At 49.5% G+C, this 22,396-nt stretch overlaps 1 protein-coding gene across 21 annotated transcripts in view; it reads left to right on the plus strand.

Moving 5' to 3' along the window:
* The window catches only part of phldb1b (pleckstrin homology-like domain, family B, member 1b), a 405,781-nt gene that overhangs the window by 10,301 nt on the left and 373,084 nt on the right, over positions 1 to 22,396 (plus strand). For 10 of the 21 annotated variants that reach the window (XM_072486404.1, XM_072486405.1, XM_072486407.1 and 7 more), the window contains exon 1: positions 9,853 to 10,233. The exons of 1 other annotated variant lie outside the window; for it this stretch is intronic. In XM_072486404.1, the coding sequence (XP_072342505.1) occupies positions 10,084 to 10,233 (150 nt within the window). In that variant the 5' untranslated portion in view covers positions 9,853 to 10,083. Of the gene's footprint in view, positions 1 to 9,851; positions 10,234 to 22,396 lie in introns of those variants that run through there. 10 more of the 21 variants (XM_072486401.1, XM_072486409.1, XM_072486410.1 and 7 more) reach the window with 3 other exon arrangements.

The following is a 22,396-nucleotide window of genomic DNA, read 5'->3' on the forward strand; positions in this document are numbered from 1 at the left end:
CTATCCCCATAACCCCATCTAACCTTTGGACACTTAGGGACAATTTAGCATGGCCAGTCAACCTAACCTGCACATCTGTGGATTGTGGGAGCAAACCGGAGCACCCGGAGGAAACCTACGCAGACACGGGGAGAAAGTGCAAACTCCACACAGACAATCACCTGAGGTCAGAATCGAATCCAGGTGCCTGGCGCCATGAGGCAGCAGCGCTAACCACTGTGCCACCGTGCCATCCCACTTGCTGGCCCGGACATGTGGCCATTATTTGGGTGCAGATTGGCCCCCTAAGCCTCCAACATGGCAGAGAAATGGTGTAAATGTTATGCGGTGGAAAAAACCCCTTTTCTTCTTCATCTCATCTGATAGTTGGCACCTCTGACAAAGCAGCACTCCCTCCATTCTGCACTGGAACTGGCCCTCTAGACTATGTGCTAGAGTGGGATTTGAACTCATAACCTGTTGACTGGGAGATAATAGTACCACTAGCTGAACCACAGCATGAAGTAGAGTTACAGTGGGGGGCTCTATTTTGAGGCTGTGGCTCCAGAGTATCGTTGCAGAGTGGAAGGAGTTTTACTCTGTATCTAATCTTTGGTGGAAATTTGTGCATTCGTGATTTATTGACGTGGCAAACTGTCAGAGAATGTGGTGGAGGCAGATTCCGTCACGGCAGTCAAGGAAGAATCGAATCATTATCTGAAGAGGAAATGTTTTCAGGGCTGTAAGGAAAAGTCAGGGGGATTGGCACAAGGTGAATTACTCTTGCAGAGAGCTAGCACGGACACCACAGGCTGAATGGCCTATTTTTGTGCTATAACCATTCTATGACTCTTGGATATAAATGGTCAGAAGCCTTACTCTCTTCCCCTACAAACCCTTCATACATTGTTGTGAAAGGTCCTAAAATTGAAATGAATTAACTTAGTTGATAGCCTAAACTTTGACCCTATAAAAACTTCGCTCTTTTTGTTGTATTTGTATAGGTTCCAACACAAAACATCCCTCAGAAAGTTACATAAGATGTACAGAGGGACAAAATATAAATGATCACATGACATTCTGTTTAAAACCTTGGCTATTTTCCCTGCTTCCTAACTTCAATTTCAGCAGAATGATCTGGGTGAAGGGTCACTTTTTCTATGAACCCCAGATTGAACAATTGATGATGCCACACTTTTGTTTTATTCACTTGCAGGATGGGGTCATCACTGGCTAGACCATCATTTATTACCAATCCCTAATTGCCCTTGAGAAGGGGTGGAGAGCTGCCTTCTTGATTCGCTGCAGTCCGTGTGGCGTAGGTACACCCACAGTGCTGTTAGGGAGGGAGTTCCAGGATTTTGGACTCAGCGACAGTGAAGGACTGGCGATAGATTTCCAAGTCGGGGCGGTGTGTGGCTTGGAGGGGAACTTGCAGGCGATGGTGTTCCCATGTATCTGCTGCCCTATCCCCCGAGGCGGAAGAGGTCCGGGGCTTTGGAAGCTGCCTCAAGAAAGGTCATGAGCATAAAAATGCAGACTCACTCGAGTGCAGTACTGGGGGTGGTTCATGTAACAGACAGAAGTCTCAGTGAGTCTTTATTGAACTGGCAGCCGACAGTTCCTGCTTAATAGGAGAATGACATGACTATGGCAAACCAGATGGACAGACAGTACAGGATTGCATTTCCAAAACTCAAACATTCCTTTTCAGTTTTCATTTTTAAAAAGATGCAAATATCCCCTTTCTCCTTGCGAACAGAATTCATATTTGCATGCACAATCCTGTGTGACTGTGAGTTACTCAAGCTACCCACGGGATATCCCCTGTTCCTGTGCATCGTTACCAATCGTTTGCCCTACTCATCAATCTCTGCACCCGCATTGCACACATACCGTGCAGATCTCTTAATAGAACGCGTGCGTGTTGACATTGTCTCTTTATCATGGTAACGTTCCTTGTCCGGAGCATGTCATTCCCGTTGTCCTTGTTGCCTTGGTAACTGTTATTGCTTCATTGGAGTTGTTGGGGGTAGGTGGGCTCTGGGATTGATGGTAGATCTGTACTCAGTACCTCTGGTGGGACCCCTCCTTCCTGACCGGCCGATTGCTGTGAAGAAACAGTTAGTTGTTCCGCTGTACCTGCAGTTTTGCTGGTATATTTAGTGGTTCACTTCCACGTCATACAATTGAGGTGGTAATTTCTCTGCACAAGTGCCAAGTCTCCATGGCACTCCAGTTGAGCAGGTTGAAGATTTTCACCCTGACTGGCTCTCCAGTGATTGTCTTGTTGGCACAGTCTCGTCAAACTGAAATTTAGTTTTCGGTTGTTTCACTTTTATCTCCTCACTCGTGCCTGTTGCTACATCTGGTTTCAGTAGCTTTTTTCCTGTTGGAAGAGAAGCTTGAATGGGATGTGATGTAGTCTCGGTACAGGATTAATTTCCTGAAGAACGGCCTCATTTATTTTCGTCTTGTGCGTTTCCTTTCACTGGCATGGTCAGAAACAAGGAGGATGTGGGGAGGGGGAGGCTGGGCAGGACATGGGCCCAGGCAGCTACAGGAAGGCCGCATGACATGTGCACCTGGGCCAACACACACAGGACGCTCTAAACGTTCTAGGTTCACCAATTTGGTGGTGGGGGGGCATTGGCCAGGGCATTGGCACCGCATGCCACACCCTCTGCCCACCCCCAACCAGCCCCCCTGCTGACACCCCCTCTGTGGTACATACCTGCTGCACTATGGGGTGGGGGCCCTGGGTTTGGCAGTAACAGCGGGTCTGGTCCATGGGATGGAGGATGATGACAACCCGCTTACGATGAGCCCCGGTGCTCCGCATCGTTTGACAACGTCTGACTCCTGCCCGCAGTCGCACTTTCCACTTTCCACTGGTTTAGCAAGTGGGCTAAACAGCTGGCTTGTAATGCAGAACAAGGCCAGCAGCGCGGGTTCAATTCCCGTACCGGCCTCCCTGAACAGGTGCCGGAATGTGGCGACTAGGAGCTTTTCACAGTAACTTCATTGAAGCCTACTTGTGACAATAAGCTGTTATTATTAACTTAACTGGTGTCTAACTTTCTGGCCTTACGGGCCCTAATGCTACGTCTTGGTGGTTCCCCAGAAGGTACAGCAGGAGTGGAGGCGGCCTACTGCGATTCCTGCCCTGCGATCTGGGTCCCCGTTGGCGGGTCTCTCCTGGGGCAAACCTGCCTGGATGGTCCCAGCTGCTGCTCGGGTGTCCCGGGTGGCGTGGTGCCACCCTGTTCTGCCCACTGCCCACCAGGTGTGCCTGGGTCTGGAGGGGTGGTGTCCAAGGTGCTGCGATGTTCTGGCACCTCCCCTGTGGATGCTCGCCCACAGCCCCTCAGGTAGTCCCTGGCTCTGCAACTGCATCTCCACAATGGATGGGACCACTCTTTGCAGAAAGGTGTGGGAGGGAGGGCTGGTCTTAGAGTGGGGGTGAGGGTGGGGTGTGTTGGGGATGAAGTTATGGGTGAGGGTGGGGGTGAGGGTGGGGGTGAGGGTGGGGCTGAGGGTGAGAGTGAGGATGGTGTGGGGGTGAGAGTGGGGACGAGGCTGGAATGGGGGTGAGGGTGGGGTGGGGATGAGGGTGGGGGTGAGGGTGGAGTGGGGGTGAGAATGAAGGTGGTGTGGGGCTGAGAGTGGGGATGAGGGTGGAGTGGGGTGAGGGTGGGGTGGGGATGAGGGTGGGGGTGAGGGTGGAGTGGGGGTGAGAATGAAGGTGGTGTGGGGCTGAGAGTGGGGATGAGGGTGGAGTGGGGTGAGGGTGGGGTGGGGATGAGGGTGGGGGTGAGGGTGGAGTGGGGTGAGGGTGGGGTGGGGATGAGGTTGCTTGTGAGGGTGGGGGTGAGGGGGGTGTTGGGAGTGAGGATGGAGTGGGAGTGAGAGTGGGGGTGAGGGAAGGGTTGAAGGGGGAGAGTGAGGGTGGTGTGTGGGTGGGGGTGAGAGTGGGGGTGAGGGAAGGGTTGAAGGGGGAGAGTGAGGGTGGTGTGTGGGTGGGGGTGAGAGTGGGGATGGGGGCGGTGGGTGAGGTTGGGGTTGGGGTGGGGGTGAGGGTGGGGATGGGGGTGGTGGGTGAGGTTGGGGTTGGGGTATGGTTGACACACGTGTCACGAGGAACCGCAACTCCACAGGGTCTCACTTCCTCGCTCACGGCTGAACTCCATCCCGGTAACCTCCCATTCATCCGGGCCGCTGACCACATCCAGGACACTCTACTCTGCCACCGTTGTGGACTGCAGGTCCGAGGGTCCCCTTTCAGCTTTCTCCTGCTCCCGGCGGTTATGGGTGGCCTTCTCCGGGGGTGCGGGAGGTGGGTGGACCGGGGGGGGGGGGACAGGAAACAACAGTGTTAGACAGTCCGACGCATGCAGCCCAGGGGACGGGTAGCTGGTGTCCTCACTGGCCAGGGCACCAGGCAATGGCGCCGGTATAGGTTCCGGCATATGATGCAGGGTGGGGGTATGGATGCCCTCCGGCTCATTTGTGGAGGGGTGGTGTTAAGGGTGTGTGGGATGGGGTTAGTGCCAGGGCACAGGATGGGGTTAGTGCCAGGGCACAGTGCTGCCTTCTCACTCCTCACCCTGACCGCCCTGAGGACGTTGTGCAGTTTCGTCCGGCACTGCTCGCCGGTCCGGACAGTGTTGCCTACGCCGCTGACCGTCTCTGCCGCCTGTGCCCAGGCATGACGAATGGCGGCGGCTGGCAGCCTCCTCCCTGGGCCGGGGCACAGGGTCAACCAGGAGGACCTCCAGCTTGGCGTTGGTGAATCTCGGGGCCACTCTCTTCGCTGCCATCTTGTTGGCTGCGATGGTGTGTGTGGGGAGTGAAGTGTGGTGTACGCGGCTGCAGCTTGTCAGCCTCCTGAGTGGCAATCACGGACCCGGCGAACCCCGCACCGTTTCTCATTGGATTCGATTGTGTTCCATGTGGCGCCGGTACCGGCCCCTCAACAGTACCGGAATCGGTCTAGGTGCGGTGCTGTTGTTTGTGTCCTGGAACTCCCCGAATCCCGCGCCAGCATCAACACTTCGTCTCAGGAACGGAGAACCTCGCCCATTTGTTTGTTACAGATTTGCCAGAACCAGCCTGCTGTATTGTGTCTAGCTTTTCATCAGACTCTTCTGCTGCTATCTCTCCAGTGGCCATCACTTGTTCTGCTGTTTTTCTGGTGAAGTACTTGTGTGTGAAATGATTTTGCTTCTTGCAGTTAAAACACTGCTTTCCCGGCCCTGGAAACTGCTTCTTTCCCCCTGCGTGCTGCCCTCCGCAGTATCTGCATCCTTCCCTTTGCAAATGCTCCGGGACCATCTGAAGTTTCAGATTTAAATTGAACTTTCCGATGTTTCTCATTGCCGGTCAACTGGCCAACGGAAGTTTGCAGCTTCCCGGGAAGTCCTCCCCCGGGATCTCAGGTGGGGGTGGGCCGAGTGGGGTTTACAATGAAACACACCTGCAATGGGGTTATAACTGGGAGAGGGAATAAAACTGGGGGAGAGGGGGGAAAACTGGGAATGGGGGGGTTAGAGTTGAGATAGGGAGCAAAGCTAGGATGGGGATAAAATTGAGAGGGGGGGAGGAATTGAGAGGGGGCAAAGCTGGAAGATGTGTTTTTCAAGATAAAAAGCATTAAAGGAGTGAAGCAATGATCAATTTGTGCGTTTTTATGGCTTGTGCCCTTGTGATGTGTGCGGTGATATTGGGCAGAGTTGGGAGGGGTGTAATGTCATGGTGGGGGGAACATTGGAATTTTCTTTGTGCCTTCTTGAGATCCTCTCCAATCTCTAACCACCTTCAAACTCTGGGCAAGCGCCTGAGTCAATAGTCCCACCCTGACACCCTTCAACAATGATGGCATCGCGCCAGCCTCTGCGAGTTGGGAAGTGGAACAGGTTCGAGGTTTCAGTGGCTGACCCTAATGGGGAGCTGCTCCTGGAAGAGTCTGGCAGTCAGCGCGGTTAAGTTGCTGCCACTTCATCCTGCCCAATGAACAGTGTGAACAGCTGTGGTTGTAACATAGCTGGGTGAATGGGCTGAATGTATTAAATATCGGAAGCAAAATGTCAATCAGCCTCACTCCTCTGTCCTTGCAGCTTCTGGAAAAGCACACTCTGTAAGTTTTGTATATCAACTGATGGGAACAGCGGAGAGGTGAAGGCAGTGGCCTGTTACAGGAAGCTGATTCACTTTGTGATCCAGCCAATGATGCAATGATTGATACTGGGATCCGAACTCTCACCTGTCCTTCCTTCTCAATCCTTCACACAAGGTGTCACAGAAATCTGGAACTCTGTCCAAGCCTGTGAATCCTGGGGGGTCAATTTGCTCTTTCCAAGACTGTTATATTTTTGTTCGGCCAGGATTACTGAACACAAAGGCTTGAACTTAATTTTGAGTACGAATCAGCCGTGATTTGGTTGAGTGGTGCAGCAGCCCTGAGGGGCTGAATGGACTCCTCCTGAAGGTGGATAATGTTACTGTTCAATGTTCGATTGAGTCCGAAAGGTCAGAGGGAACGGCGCTACTTTGTATTTGAGCCACTTCCCGGATGCCCCGACCACGTGTAACATCTGTCACATGTAGCAGTGGGCAGCACGGTAGCATTGTGGATAGCACAATTGCTTCACAGTTCCAGGGTCCCAGGTTTGATTCCGGCTTGGGTCACTGACTGTGCGGAGTCTGCGCATCCTCCCCGTGTCTGCGTGGGTTTCCTCCGGGTGCTCCGGTTTCCTCCCACGGTCCAAACATGTGCAGGTGAGGTGGATTGGCTATGCTAAATTGCCCCTCGTGGGGTTACGGGGATAGGGTGAGGATTGGGCCCAGGTAAGGTTCTCCTTCAGAGGGCCGGTGCAGACTCGATGAGCCGAATTGGCCTCCTTCTTCACAGTAGGGATTCTAAAGTTTGCATCAGCTCTGGGTAAACCTGGTCCGGAGGATCAGCATCTGACTGGGATGCAGCTGGGCTCTGGGATCCAGCAGAGCTCGGACTGCTGTCTCCCCTGGGCGTTCCAGCCTCCACCTAATGTGCATTGAAACTCGGTGATACTCACCAGAATATGGCTCAGAAGCCTGTCCACTACTGTCGCCCATCGAGGTGTGTCTTTGCGCTGGTGGAGAGTGGGGATGACAGCTGTGCCACGAATTCCAAGGAGCTCCCCACCGAGGTGTTCTCATGGGGTGTGGGGGAAGAGAGGAAAGAGAGAAAGAGATTGATGTGGAGAGGAACCACCACCGGTGGGCCACCACCGTCTAATGAAGATTCTGCAGGAGAATGGGCATGTTGTAAGTGGGAGGGATGGGTCATTCAGTATGGCATTAACAACTCATGTGTTACAGGCCATCTGGGTGGGCGCCGGTGGAACTTTGCCTCTACATCCCTCGGTCGCCCCCGCAACCTCCAGGACCCGTTCCTCGCAAGGTGTGAGGATTCGTTTCCAGCATCCTGCCATCAGGGCAGCACGGTAGCATTGTGGATAGCACAATTGCTTCACACCTCCAGGGTCCCAGGTTCGATTCCCTGCTTGGTCACTGTCTGTGCGGAGTCTGCACATCCTCCCAGTGTGTGCGTGGGTTTCCTCCGGGTACTCCGGTTTCCTCCCACAGTCCAAAGATGTGCAGGTTAGGTGGATTGGCCGTGATAAATTGCCCTTAGTGTCCAAAATTGCCCTTAGTGTTGGGTGGGGTTACTGGGTTATAGGGATAGGGTGGAGGTGTGGATCTTGGGTAGGGTGCTCTTTTCAAGAGCCGGTGCAGACTCGATGGGCCGAATGGCCTCCTTCTGCACTGTAAATTCTATGATAATCTATGATTTGTCACATGTACAGAGCCATGTTCTGTGTCTCCATTGACAATGAGAGACTGTAGCCTTAGGGGCGGCACAGTGGCACAGTCGTTAATTCTGTTGCTTCAGTGGGCAGCACGGTGGCGCAGTGGGTTAGCCCTGATGCCTCACGGCGCCAAGGTCCCAGGTTCGATCCTGGCTCTGGGTCACTGTCCGTGTGGAGTTTGCACATTCTCCCCGTGTTTGCGTGGGTTTCACCCCCACAACCCAAAGATGCGCAGAGTAGGTGGATTGGCCACGCTAAATTGCCCCTTAATTGGAAAAATTAATTGGGTACTCTAAATTTATCTTTTTAAAAATAAAAATTCTGTTGCTTCACAGCGCCAGGGTCCCAGGTTCGATTCCCCGCTGGGTCACTGTCTGTGCGCAGTCTGGACATTCTCCCCGTGTCTGTGTGGGTTTCCTCCGGGTGCTCCGGTTTCCTCCCGTAAGATGTGCTTGTTAGGTGAATTGGACATTCTGAATTCTCCCTCCGTGTACCCGAACAGGCGCCAGAGTGTGGCGACTAGGGGCTTTTCACAGTAACTTCATTGCAGTGGTAATGCAAGCCTCCTTGAAATGAAATGAAAATGGAAATCGCTCATTGGCACAAGTAGGCTTCAAATGAAGTTACTTGTGACACTAATAAAGATTATTATTATTCCACGATTGAAGGGTGAAGTGGTGGGGGTGGAGGGGCTGAGGGCAGGGATTTGCTCCACAATTTTCTGTTCAGTTTTCAGCTTTCTCATCAAAGTGCCAAGAATGGTTCGTTGCCAACGTTCCATCCAGTTGCTCCGGGTCAGACAGGAATAACAAATTGTGGCATCACGGATGCCTTCCCTTTTTGTTTTATTTTTCTGCATTTGCTTTAATAAAACTGACCCTGGGAGGCGTCAACAGAGAGCGAGGCATCCAATATACTAGACACAATGAACAATGGAGAGATAATCCCCAAGGACATCAGCAGTCAACGACGCTTCGCTCTGTCGGACTGGCACAGGCAGCCTTTTTCTCCTCAGCCTCCAGGAAACACGGCCATCACAATACCTCAGTAATTAGGCACCGGGAGCATGGAGAAATATATATTTCCAAAATTGGATAACAATCAAGAACAGTGGCCTCAAAGTTAGTAAGTCTCAACTGACATCACGAAACATATTACTCTGGCCGTCATCACGTCTCCGTGGGAGCTTGCAGTGCACAAATCAGTTGCCACATTTCCCACAGCAGTGACTACACTTCAACAAATCCTTCCTCGCCCATCGGCTGAGCCCAGCGACTGTGGGCAGAGGAGGACCTTGATGTTCACTCTGCCTGACAGCAAGCCTGTGGTGAGCCACGACTCACGCACAGCAGTCTTGTCTCTCGTAGGTAGTGGGTTCAAGTCCTACTGATGGAGTGCTACCCTGTTGGAGGGGGTGGGTTTTGGATGAGGTCTTTAAATCAAGGTTCCATCTACCCCCCAAGGCGAACATAAAGGATCCTACAGTTTTATAGGAAGAAGAGCAGGACATTTCTCCCTGGTTCCTTTACCACTATACATCTTTCAATAACCATCACTAAAAGCAGCTAATCTGATCATCATTTTTATTGTTGTTGGTGGAACTTTGCTGTGCTGGAATTGAAGTACCGGATGTGATACAGGGGGGCTGCTAACGATCGAACAAAAATTGTCCCCCAGTAAGAGTCAGGGGTGGAGAGGAAAAGAGAAAATATAGAAACGTAAAAAAAAGTTTATGCATTCCAGTTAACCCGCTTCTCTGAGCTGCACTGCCTCTGGGGTTAACTAACATTTTATTCTTTGTCGACCTGATTTCAGTTAGGAAGCTGTGTGTTTAGTTTTCAGTGGGGTGGGGGGGTGGAGTGTAGGTGGGAACTCTGAGTCTGTGCATGTGTTAGTTCCTGCTTCATCACTGCACACAGACAGGAGGAAGATTTCCTTTTGAATTATAGTGCCGACTTGAGCAGGCAGCCTGGGGAGGGGGGGGGGGGGGGGGGGGAGGCGGATAGGAGGACCGCAGTTCTTGTCTGTACACGGTGAGAGTTCGGAATGTTTTGTTCTCCCGACAAGCTCACGCTGTGCCGACTGTAGCTGCAAAGCTCCATTCACTTACTGTGAGAGAAGGAAGGAATCAGGAGGGGTGAATGCTCCGGGCCCCGAGGGCAGATTTACCTTGACTCCGGGGCCGCTTTCCTGAGGCAATCGACATGGTGATCGTGGCGGCGGGAGCTTTCGTGAGCTGAGGGCCGGGTAAAGTATGAAAGAGAAGAAGCAACAAAATCCGGGGGTCTGGCAGGGCCCCAGCCCTCAGGTCTGTCGAACACTTGATTCCAGCGGCCTTGCAGAGAAACTCCCAACGGTGCTGGACTTAGACAACAAGAAGTCCGTGAAGAGAGTGCGATTTAAGGTAAAGCTTACATTTCTGCTTGACATGCAACTAGGGTGGGATGCGATAAGGTAGGGAAAAGCTCACGTGGAACAGAAGGGTCAGCAGGCACCTGTGGGTTGAATGGTCTGATTCTGTGTCTGCAAAGTCAATGTAATGTATTCAGGGAACTAACAGTAAGGTTTACACTGTTGTCATTGTGAAGTGTAATATTGGGCTCGTGAAATGTTCCCACTGTATCCACTTTGATGTGTGAAAAATCTCCTGTAACTTAGCTGGTGCTGATTTTATCTTTCACTTGCTGTAACTGATGGCTATGTAATGTAGCGGTGATGTTTCTGGATTTGTGATCCAATGAAAGGTTCCTCACTCGGGCAGTTTGAAAAATTATTTGTAGAAGGAAGTCTGGTGATCAAATGCTGGTGTAAGTAAAGGTGATTCTGAAATTGTCAGGTTGCTGTAAAAATCCATCTGGTCATGAGAACTTCCATCAGAGTGGCACCACGTTTCCTTCCTTCCATTCCTATCCACCTAGACATAGCCGGAGGATCACTTTCAATGGATTCTCTTCCCATTCCTGCACCATTTCTCCGAGTTCCCAAGGATAGAGCCTTCCCACTTGCTATCTACATGTTGCCCCTCAGTCATATTCTTTTTCAATATCATGACACTCTCCTGGCCCATCTTCCCATCTTCCCGTCTTCCATAAACTTGGACACATCTAAAACTCTGTGCTCCAGACCATAACTTGCTCCAAACTCCATTCACTTGTCACTCCGCTGACCTGCGCGGTTCAACAACACCAATTCTAATCCTCATTTTCCAATTCCTCCCTATTGCCTCACCTCTCTATCTCTGCAACCTCCCCTAGCATTCCAACCCTCCTAGATGTTCACAGTAGCTTCATTGCAGTGTTAATGTAAACCTAATAGTGACACTAATACAGGTTATAATTATTTTTATTATTCTGCACTTTTCTAAATTCTGGCCTTCCTCATGTTCACGATTTTAATCGCTCCACTATTGGTGGCTGTGCCTTAGCTCTCTGGGTCCTAAGCGGAACGGTGGCACAGTGGTTAGCACTGTTGCTTCACCGCGCCAGGGGGCCGGGTTCGATTCCCCGCTGGATCGCTGTCTGTGCGGAATCTGCATGTTCTCCCCGTGTCTGCGTGGGTTTCCTCCGGGGGCTCCGGTTTCCTCCCACAAGTCCCGAAAGACATGTTGTTAGGTAATTTGGACATTCTGAATTCTCCCTCAGTGTACCCGAACAGGCGCCGGAGTGTGGCGACTAGGGGATTTTTATTAATAATAATAAATTATTTTATTGATAATAATAAAGATTATTATTAAACATTTCCACCTCTCTCTTCTCTTTTAAGTCTCTCCTTGAAAACCATCTCTTTAACCAAACCTTGGATCACCTGACCTAATATCACCATATGTGGTTCATGTGAAGTTTACTTTGTTCAAAGCCCTGCAAAGCACAATGAGATATTTTAGTTCAGTAAAGGTGTTATGCAAATACAAATTGTCATCATTGACAATGTTGTATTAAAGTTGTAATGTCAGAAATGTAGAGGCCAAATTGTCTATAACAAGTTTCCATGAACAGCAATTTAAAAAATGACCAATTATAGGGTTTGTTGTTTGATAAAAGTTACGTCGCCACAGTCCCAGATGACCATGGGCTGCTGTCCGCATTGAGGGGGGAGTGCTGACTGGTGGTGGTTTAACCTGAGGGCCACCACACCTCAGGCGAGGGGCAAGGTTGAGAGGGCGGGGCCTTCATGAATAACCTCAGCCGGTACGGGAATTGAACCCGCGCTGCTGGCCTCGCTCTGCATCACGAACCAAAAGTCCAGCCAACTGAGCCCCTGACACTGCAGCACTCCCTCAGTACTGCGCTGGGAGTGTCAGCGTGTATTTTGTACTCCAGGGTGGGATTTCACCGTCCCTCCCTCTGCCAAGATCTTTCATTCCCACTGAGATGGGGCCATAAAATTCTGCCCAGGTTTCTGGGATGGGTCAAACCCACCGCTTACAGACACAAGATAGTGATAGTGATACCCGGGGAGATACAGTTGATACCTAACTTCTCACTCAAATGAGGAATGCACTGTGAGGGGGAATAAATGATGGGAAGCCCAGGAGTTTGTCACGTAAAAATGGGATGGAGTGTAGGCCTTTGATAGCTGTTCACACACACAACAATAAGCATTACAATGTCCGAGAGTTGGAATGGGCTTTTCAGCCTCAATGGGGTTTCAAACGGTTTAGTAGCACCTGCTTGTTAAAATAGATCTTTGTAAAGCTAGTCAGTAACCCATTCACTATCCTTTGGAAATCTTGGAACCATTCAGACGAAACTTCTTCTGAAATTCCTCATGCGTCTGTGGAATTTCTGTTGCCTCTTCCATCTCGCGCACACAGGCCGCTGCCTTGGAATTCAAAAGAATTGAACCGATTTTCCACGGAGTGATGCAAAATCTTCTTTGTCTCAACTATTTTCCCTTCTCCCTGGCTGGTGTTACATTCCGCAGTGGGGTTACCGGCCTCTCCCTGATTGTCGACGAAGCTTTGAATGCTGTTGATAACTCTGGTCTCACTGCTCCTTCACACGGAACTTGTTGCCCAGTGGCCGATGATTTGCTGAGGTTTTCGGTGAGTGCAGATTCACTGTTAGTGTCTTACTTCCAATCACCAAACCTCATGCTTAAAAATAAATGATGTGGAGATGCCGGTGTTGGACTGGGGTGAGCACAGTAAGGAGTCTTACAACACCAGGTTAAAGTCCAATAGGTTTACTTCCTGTCCAACAGGTTTGTTTGGAATCACTAGCTTTCGGAGCGCAGCTAGTGATTCGAAACAAATCTGTGGGACTTTAACCTGGTGTTGTAAGACTTCTTAACTTGAAAAGAAAGAAAGACTTGCATTTATTTAGTGCCTCTCGCCGCCTCAGGGCCACCCTAAACTTATGTTGCAGCCGATGATGTGCTTTTGAAGTGCAGGCACCGTTATAGGAAACTCGGCCAATGTGTGCAGAGCAAGATCGCCTGTCTTTAGTGATGGTGTTGAAAAGTTGACCATTGCTTTAAGCTCCCCTACTCTCCTGTCAGTTATACCACGAGGTCTTTTATATTCACCTGAGAAGACAGATGTTAAAGGCACCATACAATTGAAAATTGTTATTGCTTTTTTTCGGAGATGCTGAGGTACATTGACTTAGGACCTCAACAAGCTGAATAACCTGTTCTCTTCCCACACATCGTTCATTGTCTAATTAAATTTCTGGCACCTTTCTGAATTACACGTCTAAGATCAGGAACTCACTGATGGATTGAAGCACCGATATCATTGTTGTGCCAGGAACATTGTTGCCAAACTGCTTCACCACATCCTCAATTCATTTGCAGAAAACGTTTGAGTCAAGACAATAATAATAATAATCTTTATCAGTGTCGCAAGTAGGCTGACATTAACATTGTAGTGAAGTTACTGTGAAAAGGCCCTAGTCGCCACATTCCGGCGCCTGTTCGGGCACACAGAGGGAGAATTCAGAATGTCCAAATTACCTAACAGCACGTCTTTCGGGACTTGTGGGAGGAAACCGGAGCACCCGGAGGAAACCCACGGAGATACGGGGCGAACGTGCAGACTCTGCACAGACAGTGGCCCAGCGGTGAATCGAACTCGGGACCCTGGTGCTATTAGACAACAGTGCTAACCACTGTGTTACCCTGCCACCCCAGACAGGCCACTAACTGCACACTTTGAAACTGCTGAAGATGTGGTTGCCGCAGCCTCAGGTGCTATCACCTGGATCAAAGAAACCCATCTTCAAAGGCGCTGGCTTTGTCAACCTCATTAGCAGACTGGGAATTATCCACCCTGCTTCCCACTCAACAGTCACCTGCTGCCTAGTGGACTCTTTGCCGTTTAAGATTCTGACAGTAAGCAAACGATTAGGAACATTGTATTCAAATAGAGCTGGACAACACATTCCGGCCTTGCTGGGGACACCACATCCCACGAACGAGTGAAAATAAAACTGTCGGTTGTGGATGAGATGTTAAATCGAGGCAATGGCAGCCCCCTCAGCTGAATGTGAAATTTATTATTTCCCTAAATATACTATAGTCATAAAATCTGTAACATAGAACCATAGAATCCCTACAGTGCAGAAGGAGGCCATTCGGCCCATCGGACCTGCACCGACCCTCTGAAAGTGCACCCTATCTAGGCCCACACCCCCGCACTATCCCCATAACCCACCTAACCTGCACATCTTTGGACTGTGGGAGGAAACCGGAGCACCCAGAGGAAACGCACGCAGACACGGGGAGAACGTGCAGACTCCGCACAGTACAGTTCAAGTTTGATATTATATAAATTGAAAGCCAGATAACCTTCTTTAAGTATATTGTCTGGAATTCTGTGCTGTTTCACCACAATTAGATTTAAAACATTCATTTCCTGTCAAACAGTCCAAGGTGTTTGTAAAACAAAATCTATTTCCAAGAAGGGCAGGGAGGCGTTCTCCCTGGTGTCAAGGCCAATATGCCATGCCTCAGTCAATATACTTCAAAGGCCTGGGACCCTGACAACATTTCGACAACAGTCCTGAAGACCTGTGCTCTGGAACTAGCTGCCGCCCTATCCAAGATATTCCAATACAGCTGCAACACTGGCATCTACCCAGCAATGTGGGAAATTGCATAGGAATGTCCTGTCCATAAAATGCAGGACAAATCCAAACCGACCAATTAATGCCCTGTCAGGCTACTCTCGATCATTAGCAAAGTGATGCACGGTGTCGTCAACAGTGCTGTCAAGCTGCACTTACTCATCAATAACCTGCTCACTGACGTTCACTGGGTTCCGCGAGGGGCACTCAGCTCTTTGCCACCTTGGACCATACATGGACAAAAGAGCTGAACCCAAGAGGTGAGAGTGACAGCGTGCGGCAATTTTGTTCTTTCGCATCGCTTGCCAGTATGTGTTGCCAATCCATAATCCTCCATGAATATAATATAGGTGGTTCGGCCATTTCAGGGGACAGTTAACAGTCAACCACATTGATGTGTGTCTGGAGTCACATGTAGGTCAGACGAGGTAAGGACGTCAGATTTCTTTCCCTAAAGGGCATTAGTGAACCAAGTTGGTTTTTACAACAATGGAAAATGGTTTCATGGTCACCATTACTGAGACTCGTCTTATATTCCATATTTATTCACTGAATTTAAATTCCAGCAGATGCCATGGTGGGATTTGAACCCATGTCTCCATCGGCCTGTGTCCCTGAATTACTAAACCAGTGACATTACCACTATGCCACCACCTCCTGCAATCAAGAACCCAAGGAAAATTGGAGTCAATGGGAATCTCTCCACTGGATGGAGTCATACCTGGCACAAAGGAAGATGGTTGTGGTGATTCGAGGTCAATCATCTCAGTTCCAGGACGTCACTGCAGGAGTTCCTCAGGCTGGTGTCCTCGGCCCAACCATCTTCAGCTGCTTCATCAATGACCTTTCCATAAGACCATCAAATCTAGGAGCAGTAGTAGGCCACTCAGCCCCCCAATTGCTCCACCATTCAATGGATCATGGCTAATGTGATAATCCTCAACTCCACTTCCCGCCTTATCCCCATAATCCTTGATTCCCTTACTGATTAAAAATCTGTCTGTCTGAACATTGAACATACTGTACGACCCAGCCTCGACAGCTCTCTGCGGTAAAGAATTCCACAGATTCACTACCCTCTGAGAGAAGAATATCCTCCTCATCTCTGTCTTAACTGAGTGACTTCTTACTCTGAGATTCTGTCTCTGGTCCTAGACCCTCCCACAAGAGGAAAAAACCTCTCAGCATCGACCCTGTCAATTCCCCTGAGGATCCGATATGTCTCAATAAGGTCGCCTCTCATTCTTCTAAACTCCAATGAGGACAAGCCCAACCCCCCCCCAACCTCCCCTCATAAGCAAATCTTTCCAAATCAGGATTAATCCCATGAACCGTCTCTGGATTGTCTCCAATGCCAGTATATCTTTCCTTAGATAAGGAGACCAAGTCTATTCACAGTATTTCAGCTGTGGTCTAACTATTGTCTTGTGTAGTTTTAGCAAGACGTCCCTATTTTTCTACTCCATTCCCTTTGAAATAAACGCCAACATTCCATTTGCCTTGGCAATTATCTGCTGAACTTGCATGCTAGTTTTTTGTGATTTATGCATGCGGGTGGGGTGCTCTTTCAGAGGGTCGGTGCAGACTTGATGGGCCAAATGGCCTCCTTCTGCATTGCAGGGATTCTATGACCCCACATCCTGTATGGGTCTTAAACCAAGGTTTCTAACTACATTACTGATTTTTTGATTTGATTTATTATTGTCACATGTATTAGTATACAGTGAAAAGTATTGTTTCTTGCATGCTGGACAAACAATGCATACCGTACATAGGGAAGGAAGGAGAGACTGCAGAATATAATGTTACAGTTATAGCAAGGTGTAGAGAAAAGATCAACTTAATACGAGGTAGGTCCATTCAAAAGTCTGATGGCAGTAGGGAAGAAGTTGTTCTTGAGTCGGTTGGTACGTGAGCTCAAACTTTGGTATCTTTTTCCTGACGGAAGAAGGTGGAAGAGAGTATGTCCGGGGTGCGTGGGGTCTTAATTATGCTGGCTGCCTTTCTGAGGCAGCGGGAATTATAGACAGAGTCAATGGATGGGAGGCTGGTTTGCGTGATGGACTGGGCTACATTTACGACCTTTTGTAGTTTTCTGTGGTCTTGGGCAGAGCAGGCTCCATACCAAGCTGTGATACAACCAGAAAGAATGCTTTCTATGGAGCATCTGTAGAAGTTGGTGAGGGTCGTAGCTGACATGCCAAATTTCCTTAGTCTTCTGAGAAAGTAGAGTCGTTGGTGGGCTTTCTTAATCATAGTATCGGCATGGGGGGACCAGGACAGGCCGTTGGTGATCTGGACACCTAAAAACCTGAAGCTCTCGACCCTTTCTACTTTGTTCCCATTGATGTAGACAGGGGCATGTTCTCCACTACGCTTCCTGAAGTCGGTGATAATCTCCTTCGTTTTGTTGACATTGAGGGAGAGATTATTGTCATTGCACCAGTTCACCAGATTCTCTATCTCATTCCTGTACTCTGACTCGTCATTGTTTGAAATCTGACCCACTATGGTGGTGTCATCAGCAAATTTGAAAATCGAGTTGGAGGGAAATTTGGTCACACAGTCATAGGTGTATAAGGAGTATAGTAGGGGGCTGAGGACACAGCCTTGTGGGGACCGGTGTTGAGGACGATCGTGGAGGAGGTGTTGTTGTCTATCTTTACTGATTGTGACCTGTGGGTTGGAAAGTTCAGGATCCAGTCGCAGAGGGAGGAGCCGAGGCCAAGGCCACGGAGTTTGGAGATGAGTTTCGTAGGAATGATGGTGTTGAAGGCTGAGCTATAGTCAATAAATAGGAGTCTGACATAGGTGTCTTTGTTATCTAGGTGTTCCAGGGTAGAGTGCAGGGCCATGGGGATGGTGTCTGCTGTGGACCTGTTGCAGCGGTGGGCGAACTGTAGTGGATCAAGGCAATCCGGGAGGCCGGAGTTGATTCGTGCCATGACTAGCCTTTCGAAGTACTTCATGATGATGGATGTCAGAGCCACTGGACGATAGTCATTAAGGCACGCTGCTTGACTTTTCTTTGGTACAGGGATGATGGTTGTCTTCTTGAAGCAAATAGGGACCTTAGATTGTTTGTAAAGAGAGGTTGAAGATGTCTGCGAATACCCCCGCCAGCTGATCTGCGCAAGACCTGAGTTCCCGTCCGGGTACCCCATCCGGGCCAGTGGCTTTCCGTGGGTTGACCTTCGAGAAGGCTGCTCTGACGTCTGCAGTGGTGATCTCAGATACAAGTTCATCCGCAGCTTCTGGGGTGGAGGGCTCGCTCTCGCTGACCTCTTGCTCAAAATGGGCATAGAATGCATTGAGCTCATCAGGGAGGGGTGCGTTGGAGCCGACGATTTTACATGCCTTCATCTTGTAGCCTGTTATTTCTTGCAGGCCTTGCCATAGACTGCACAAAATATAATGTATAACAATTTCATACAGTCAGCACATCCCTGTGCTGCAGCTTTCTGCAGCCTTCCTCCATTTAAATAATATTCAGCTCCTTTATTCTTCCTACCAAAGTGCAGAACTTCACATTTTCCTACATTATATTCCATCTGCCAAGTTTTTATCCACTCACCCAACCTGTCTATGTCCCTCTGTAGACTCTTGTGTTATCCTCATCATCTGACTTCCCATCTACTTTTGTGTCATCCGCAAACTTGGCAATAGTGTGCTCACTTCCCTATGTCACTATTGTCCAAGTTATTAATACATATTCTGAATAATTGTGGCCCCAGCATTGATCTCTGTGGCACTCTGCTAGTTACAGGTTGCCATCCTGAAAAAGCTCCTCTTGTGCCAACTCTCTGTCTTCTATCAGTTAGCCAATCCTCTATTTATTTAAAATAAAAATTTAAGGGCAGCATGGTGGCACAGTGGTTAGCATTGCTGCCTCACGGCACTGAGGACCCAGGTTTGAATTCCGGCTCTGGGTCACTATCCGTGAGGAGTTTGCACATCCTCCCCGTGTCTGCGTGGGTTTCACCCCCAAAAGATGTGCAGGGTAGGTGGATTGGCCACGCTAAATTGCCCCTTAATTGGAAAAAATAGTTGGGCACTCTAAATTTATAAATAATAAAAATTAGGAGTACCTAATTCTTTCTTTTCCAATTAAGGGGCAATTTAGCGTGTTCAATCCACCTACCCTGCACATCTTTTTGGGTTGTGGGGGTGAGACCCACGCAAACACGAGGAGAATGTGCAAACTCCACATGGACAGTGACCCAGAGCTGGGATCGAACCCGGGACCTCGGCGCCGTGAGGCAGCAGGGCTAACCCCTGCGCCACCGTGTTGCCCCTTATTACATCGTTTATAATAGGGGGCAGCACGGTAGCATAGTGGATAGCACAATTGCTTCACAGCTCCAGGGTCCCAGGTTCGATTCCCGGCTTGGGTCACTGTCTGTGTGGAGTCTGCACGTCCTCCCCGTGTGTGCGTGGGTTTCCTCCGGGTGCTCCGGTTTCCTCCCACAGTCCAAAGATGTGCAGGTTAGGTGGATTGGCCATGTTAAATTGTCCTTAGTGTCCAAAATTGCCCTTAGTGTTGGGTGGGGTTACTGGGTTATGGGGATAGGGTGGAGGTGTGGGCTTGGGTAGGGTGCTCTTTCCAAGAGCCGGTGCAGACTCGATGGGCCGAATGGCCTCCTTCTGCACTGTAAATTCTATAATGGACTCTAAAATTTTCCCAATGACTGAAGTCTGGCCTTAGTTATTTGCTTTTTGTCTTCCTCCTTTTTGAATAAAGGTATTACATTGACAGTTTTCCAATTCTCTGGGACTTTCCCAGAATTTAAGGATTCTTGGAAGATTACTACAGTACCTCTGTAGCTACTTCCTTTAATATTCTATGTTGCAATCCATCAGGCCTGAGGACATATGGGAACCAGTCTTAACCAGTTACTAACCCCTAATTCACTCCTCCGTCTTGCTCCACCTGGAGGCTTTGGGCGGGATTTTCCGGTCCGCCAGCAACATTTTCCTGGGCACCCTACCCTCGCCGGCAGCGGGATTCTCCATTCCCGCCACCGGCCAATGGGATTTCCCATTGTAGCCACCCCCCCACCCCCCCGCTGTCGAGAAACACGCGGACCGTGGGTGCTCTGCCGGCGCAGCGGAGAATCCCTCTGGCAGAGAATCCCGCCCCTTGTTTTTTTTACTTTACTTAGGCTTGAAAAGATGCTCGAACGTCTACCTTTCAATTATCAGCAATTTGTGTTAGATTTTAACAAGGTCAGAAATGGGGATGTTCACTGATGACCGCACAATGTTCAGCACCATTCGCCACTCCACAGATACTGAAGCAGTCTGTGTCCATATGCAGCAAGACCTGGACAATATCCAGGTTCGGGCTGACAAGTGGCACTCAAGTAACAGGCAACGACCATCTCCAATGAGAGCATTTATCCAATGCCCCTTGACATTCAATGGCATTTACATCACTGAATCTCCTACTCTCAACATTCTGGGGGTTACCATTGATCCAGAAATTGAATTGGACTAGCCAAATAAAACTGTGGCTCTCAGAGCAGGTCAGAGATTTGGAATTCTGCAGTGAGTAACTCCCCTCCTGACTCCCCAAAGCCTGTCCACCATCTCCAAGGCACAAGCCAGGAGAGTGATGGGAGACTTTCCACTTGCCTGGGTGAGTGCGGCTCCAACAGCACACAAGAAGCATGACACCATCCAGGATACAGCAGCCCATTTGATTGGCATCCCATCTACAAACATACACTCCCTCCATCACCGACGCACCGTGGGAGCCGTTTATAAGATGGACTGCAGGAGCACACTCAGGCTCTTTCACTATCATCTTCCAAACCTGTGACCTCTGCCACCTCGAAGGACAAGGGCAGAGACATGCGAACACCTCCACGTCACTCACCATTCTGACTTGGAACCATCTCACCGTTCCTTCGCTGTGACTGAGTCAAAAACCTGGAACTCCCTCCCTAAACACAGAGTTTGTACCTACCTTACTTATTGAATTGTGGTCACTGTTCCCGAAATGCTCCCCTACTGAAACTTCTACCACCTGGCTGGGCTCATTCCCCAATACCAGTTCCAGTATAACCCCTTATCTAGTTGGACTATAGACCGTATTGGACTATAGCAGAGGGGCTATACTGGACCTGGTATTGGGAAATGAGCCCGGCCAGGTGGTAGAAGTTTCAGTAGGGGAACATTTCAGGAACAGTGACCACAATTCAGTAAATTTTCAAGTGCTGGTGGACAAGGATAAAAGTGGTCCGAGGGTGAATTTGCTAAATTGGAGGAAGGCTAATTATGACAATATTAGGCAAGAACTGAAGAACCTTGATTGGGGGCGGATGTTTGAGGGTAATTCAACATCTGACATGTGGGAGGCTTTCAAATGTCAGTTGAAAGGAATTCTGGACCGGCATGTTCCGCGGAAGAAGGATAAATACGGCAAATTTTGGGAACCTTGGATAACGATAGATATTGTAGGCCTCAGGGGCAGCGCGGTAGCATTGTGGATAGCACAATTGCTTCACAGCTCCAGGGTCCCAGGTTCGATTCCGGCTTGGGTCACTGTCTGTGCGGAGTCTGCATGTCCTCCCCGTGTGTGCGTGGGTTTCCTCCGGGTGCTCCGGTTTCCTTCCACAATCCAAAGATGTGCAGGTTAGGTGGATTGGCCATGATAAATTGCCCTTAGTGTCCAAAATTGCCCTTAGTGTTGGGTGGGGTTACTGGGTTATGGGGATAGGGTGGAGGTGTTGACCGTGGGTAGAGTGCTCTTTCCAAGAGCCAGTGCAGACTCGATGGGCCGAATGGCCTCCTTCTGCACTGTAAATTCTATGATAATCATCAAAAAGAAAAAGGAGGCACTTGTCAGGGCTAGAAGGCTGGGAACAGACGAAGCCTGTGTGGAATATAAGGAAAGTAGGAAGGAACTTAAGCAAGGAGTCAGGAGGGCTAGAAGGGGTCACGAAAAGTAATTGGCAAATAGGGTTAAGGAAAATCCCAAGGCTTTTTACACGTACATAAAAAGCAAGAGGGTAGCCAGGGAAAGGGTTGGCCCACTGAAGGATAGGCAAGGTGATTGATGCAGGTAGGGCAGTGGATGTTGTCCATGTGGACTTCAGTAAGGCCTTTGACAAGGTCCCTCATGGCAGACTGGTACAAAAGGTGAAGTCACACGGGATCAGGGGTGAGCTGGCAAGGTGGATACAGAACAGGCTAGGTCATAGAAGGCAGAGAGTAGCAATGGAAGGGTGCTTTTCTGATTGGAGGGGTGTGACTAGTGGTGTTCCACATGGATCAGTGCTGGGACCTTTGCTGTTTGTAGTATATATAAATGATTTGGCGGAAAATGTAACTGATCTGATTAGTAAGTTTGCAGACGACACAAAGGTTGGTGGAATTACGGATAGCGATGAGGACTGTCAGAGGGTACAGCAGGATTTAGATCGTTTGGAGACTTGGGCGGAGAGATGGCAGATGGAGTTTAATCCGGACAAATGTGAGGTAATGCATCGTGGAAGG

The sequence above is a fragment of the Scyliorhinus torazame genome, chromosome 21 (assembly GCF_047496885.1).
Source record: "Scyliorhinus torazame isolate Kashiwa2021f chromosome 21, sScyTor2.1, whole genome shotgun sequence".
NCBI lineage: Eukaryota > Metazoa > Chordata > Chondrichthyes > Carcharhiniformes > Scyliorhinidae > Scyliorhinus > Scyliorhinus torazame.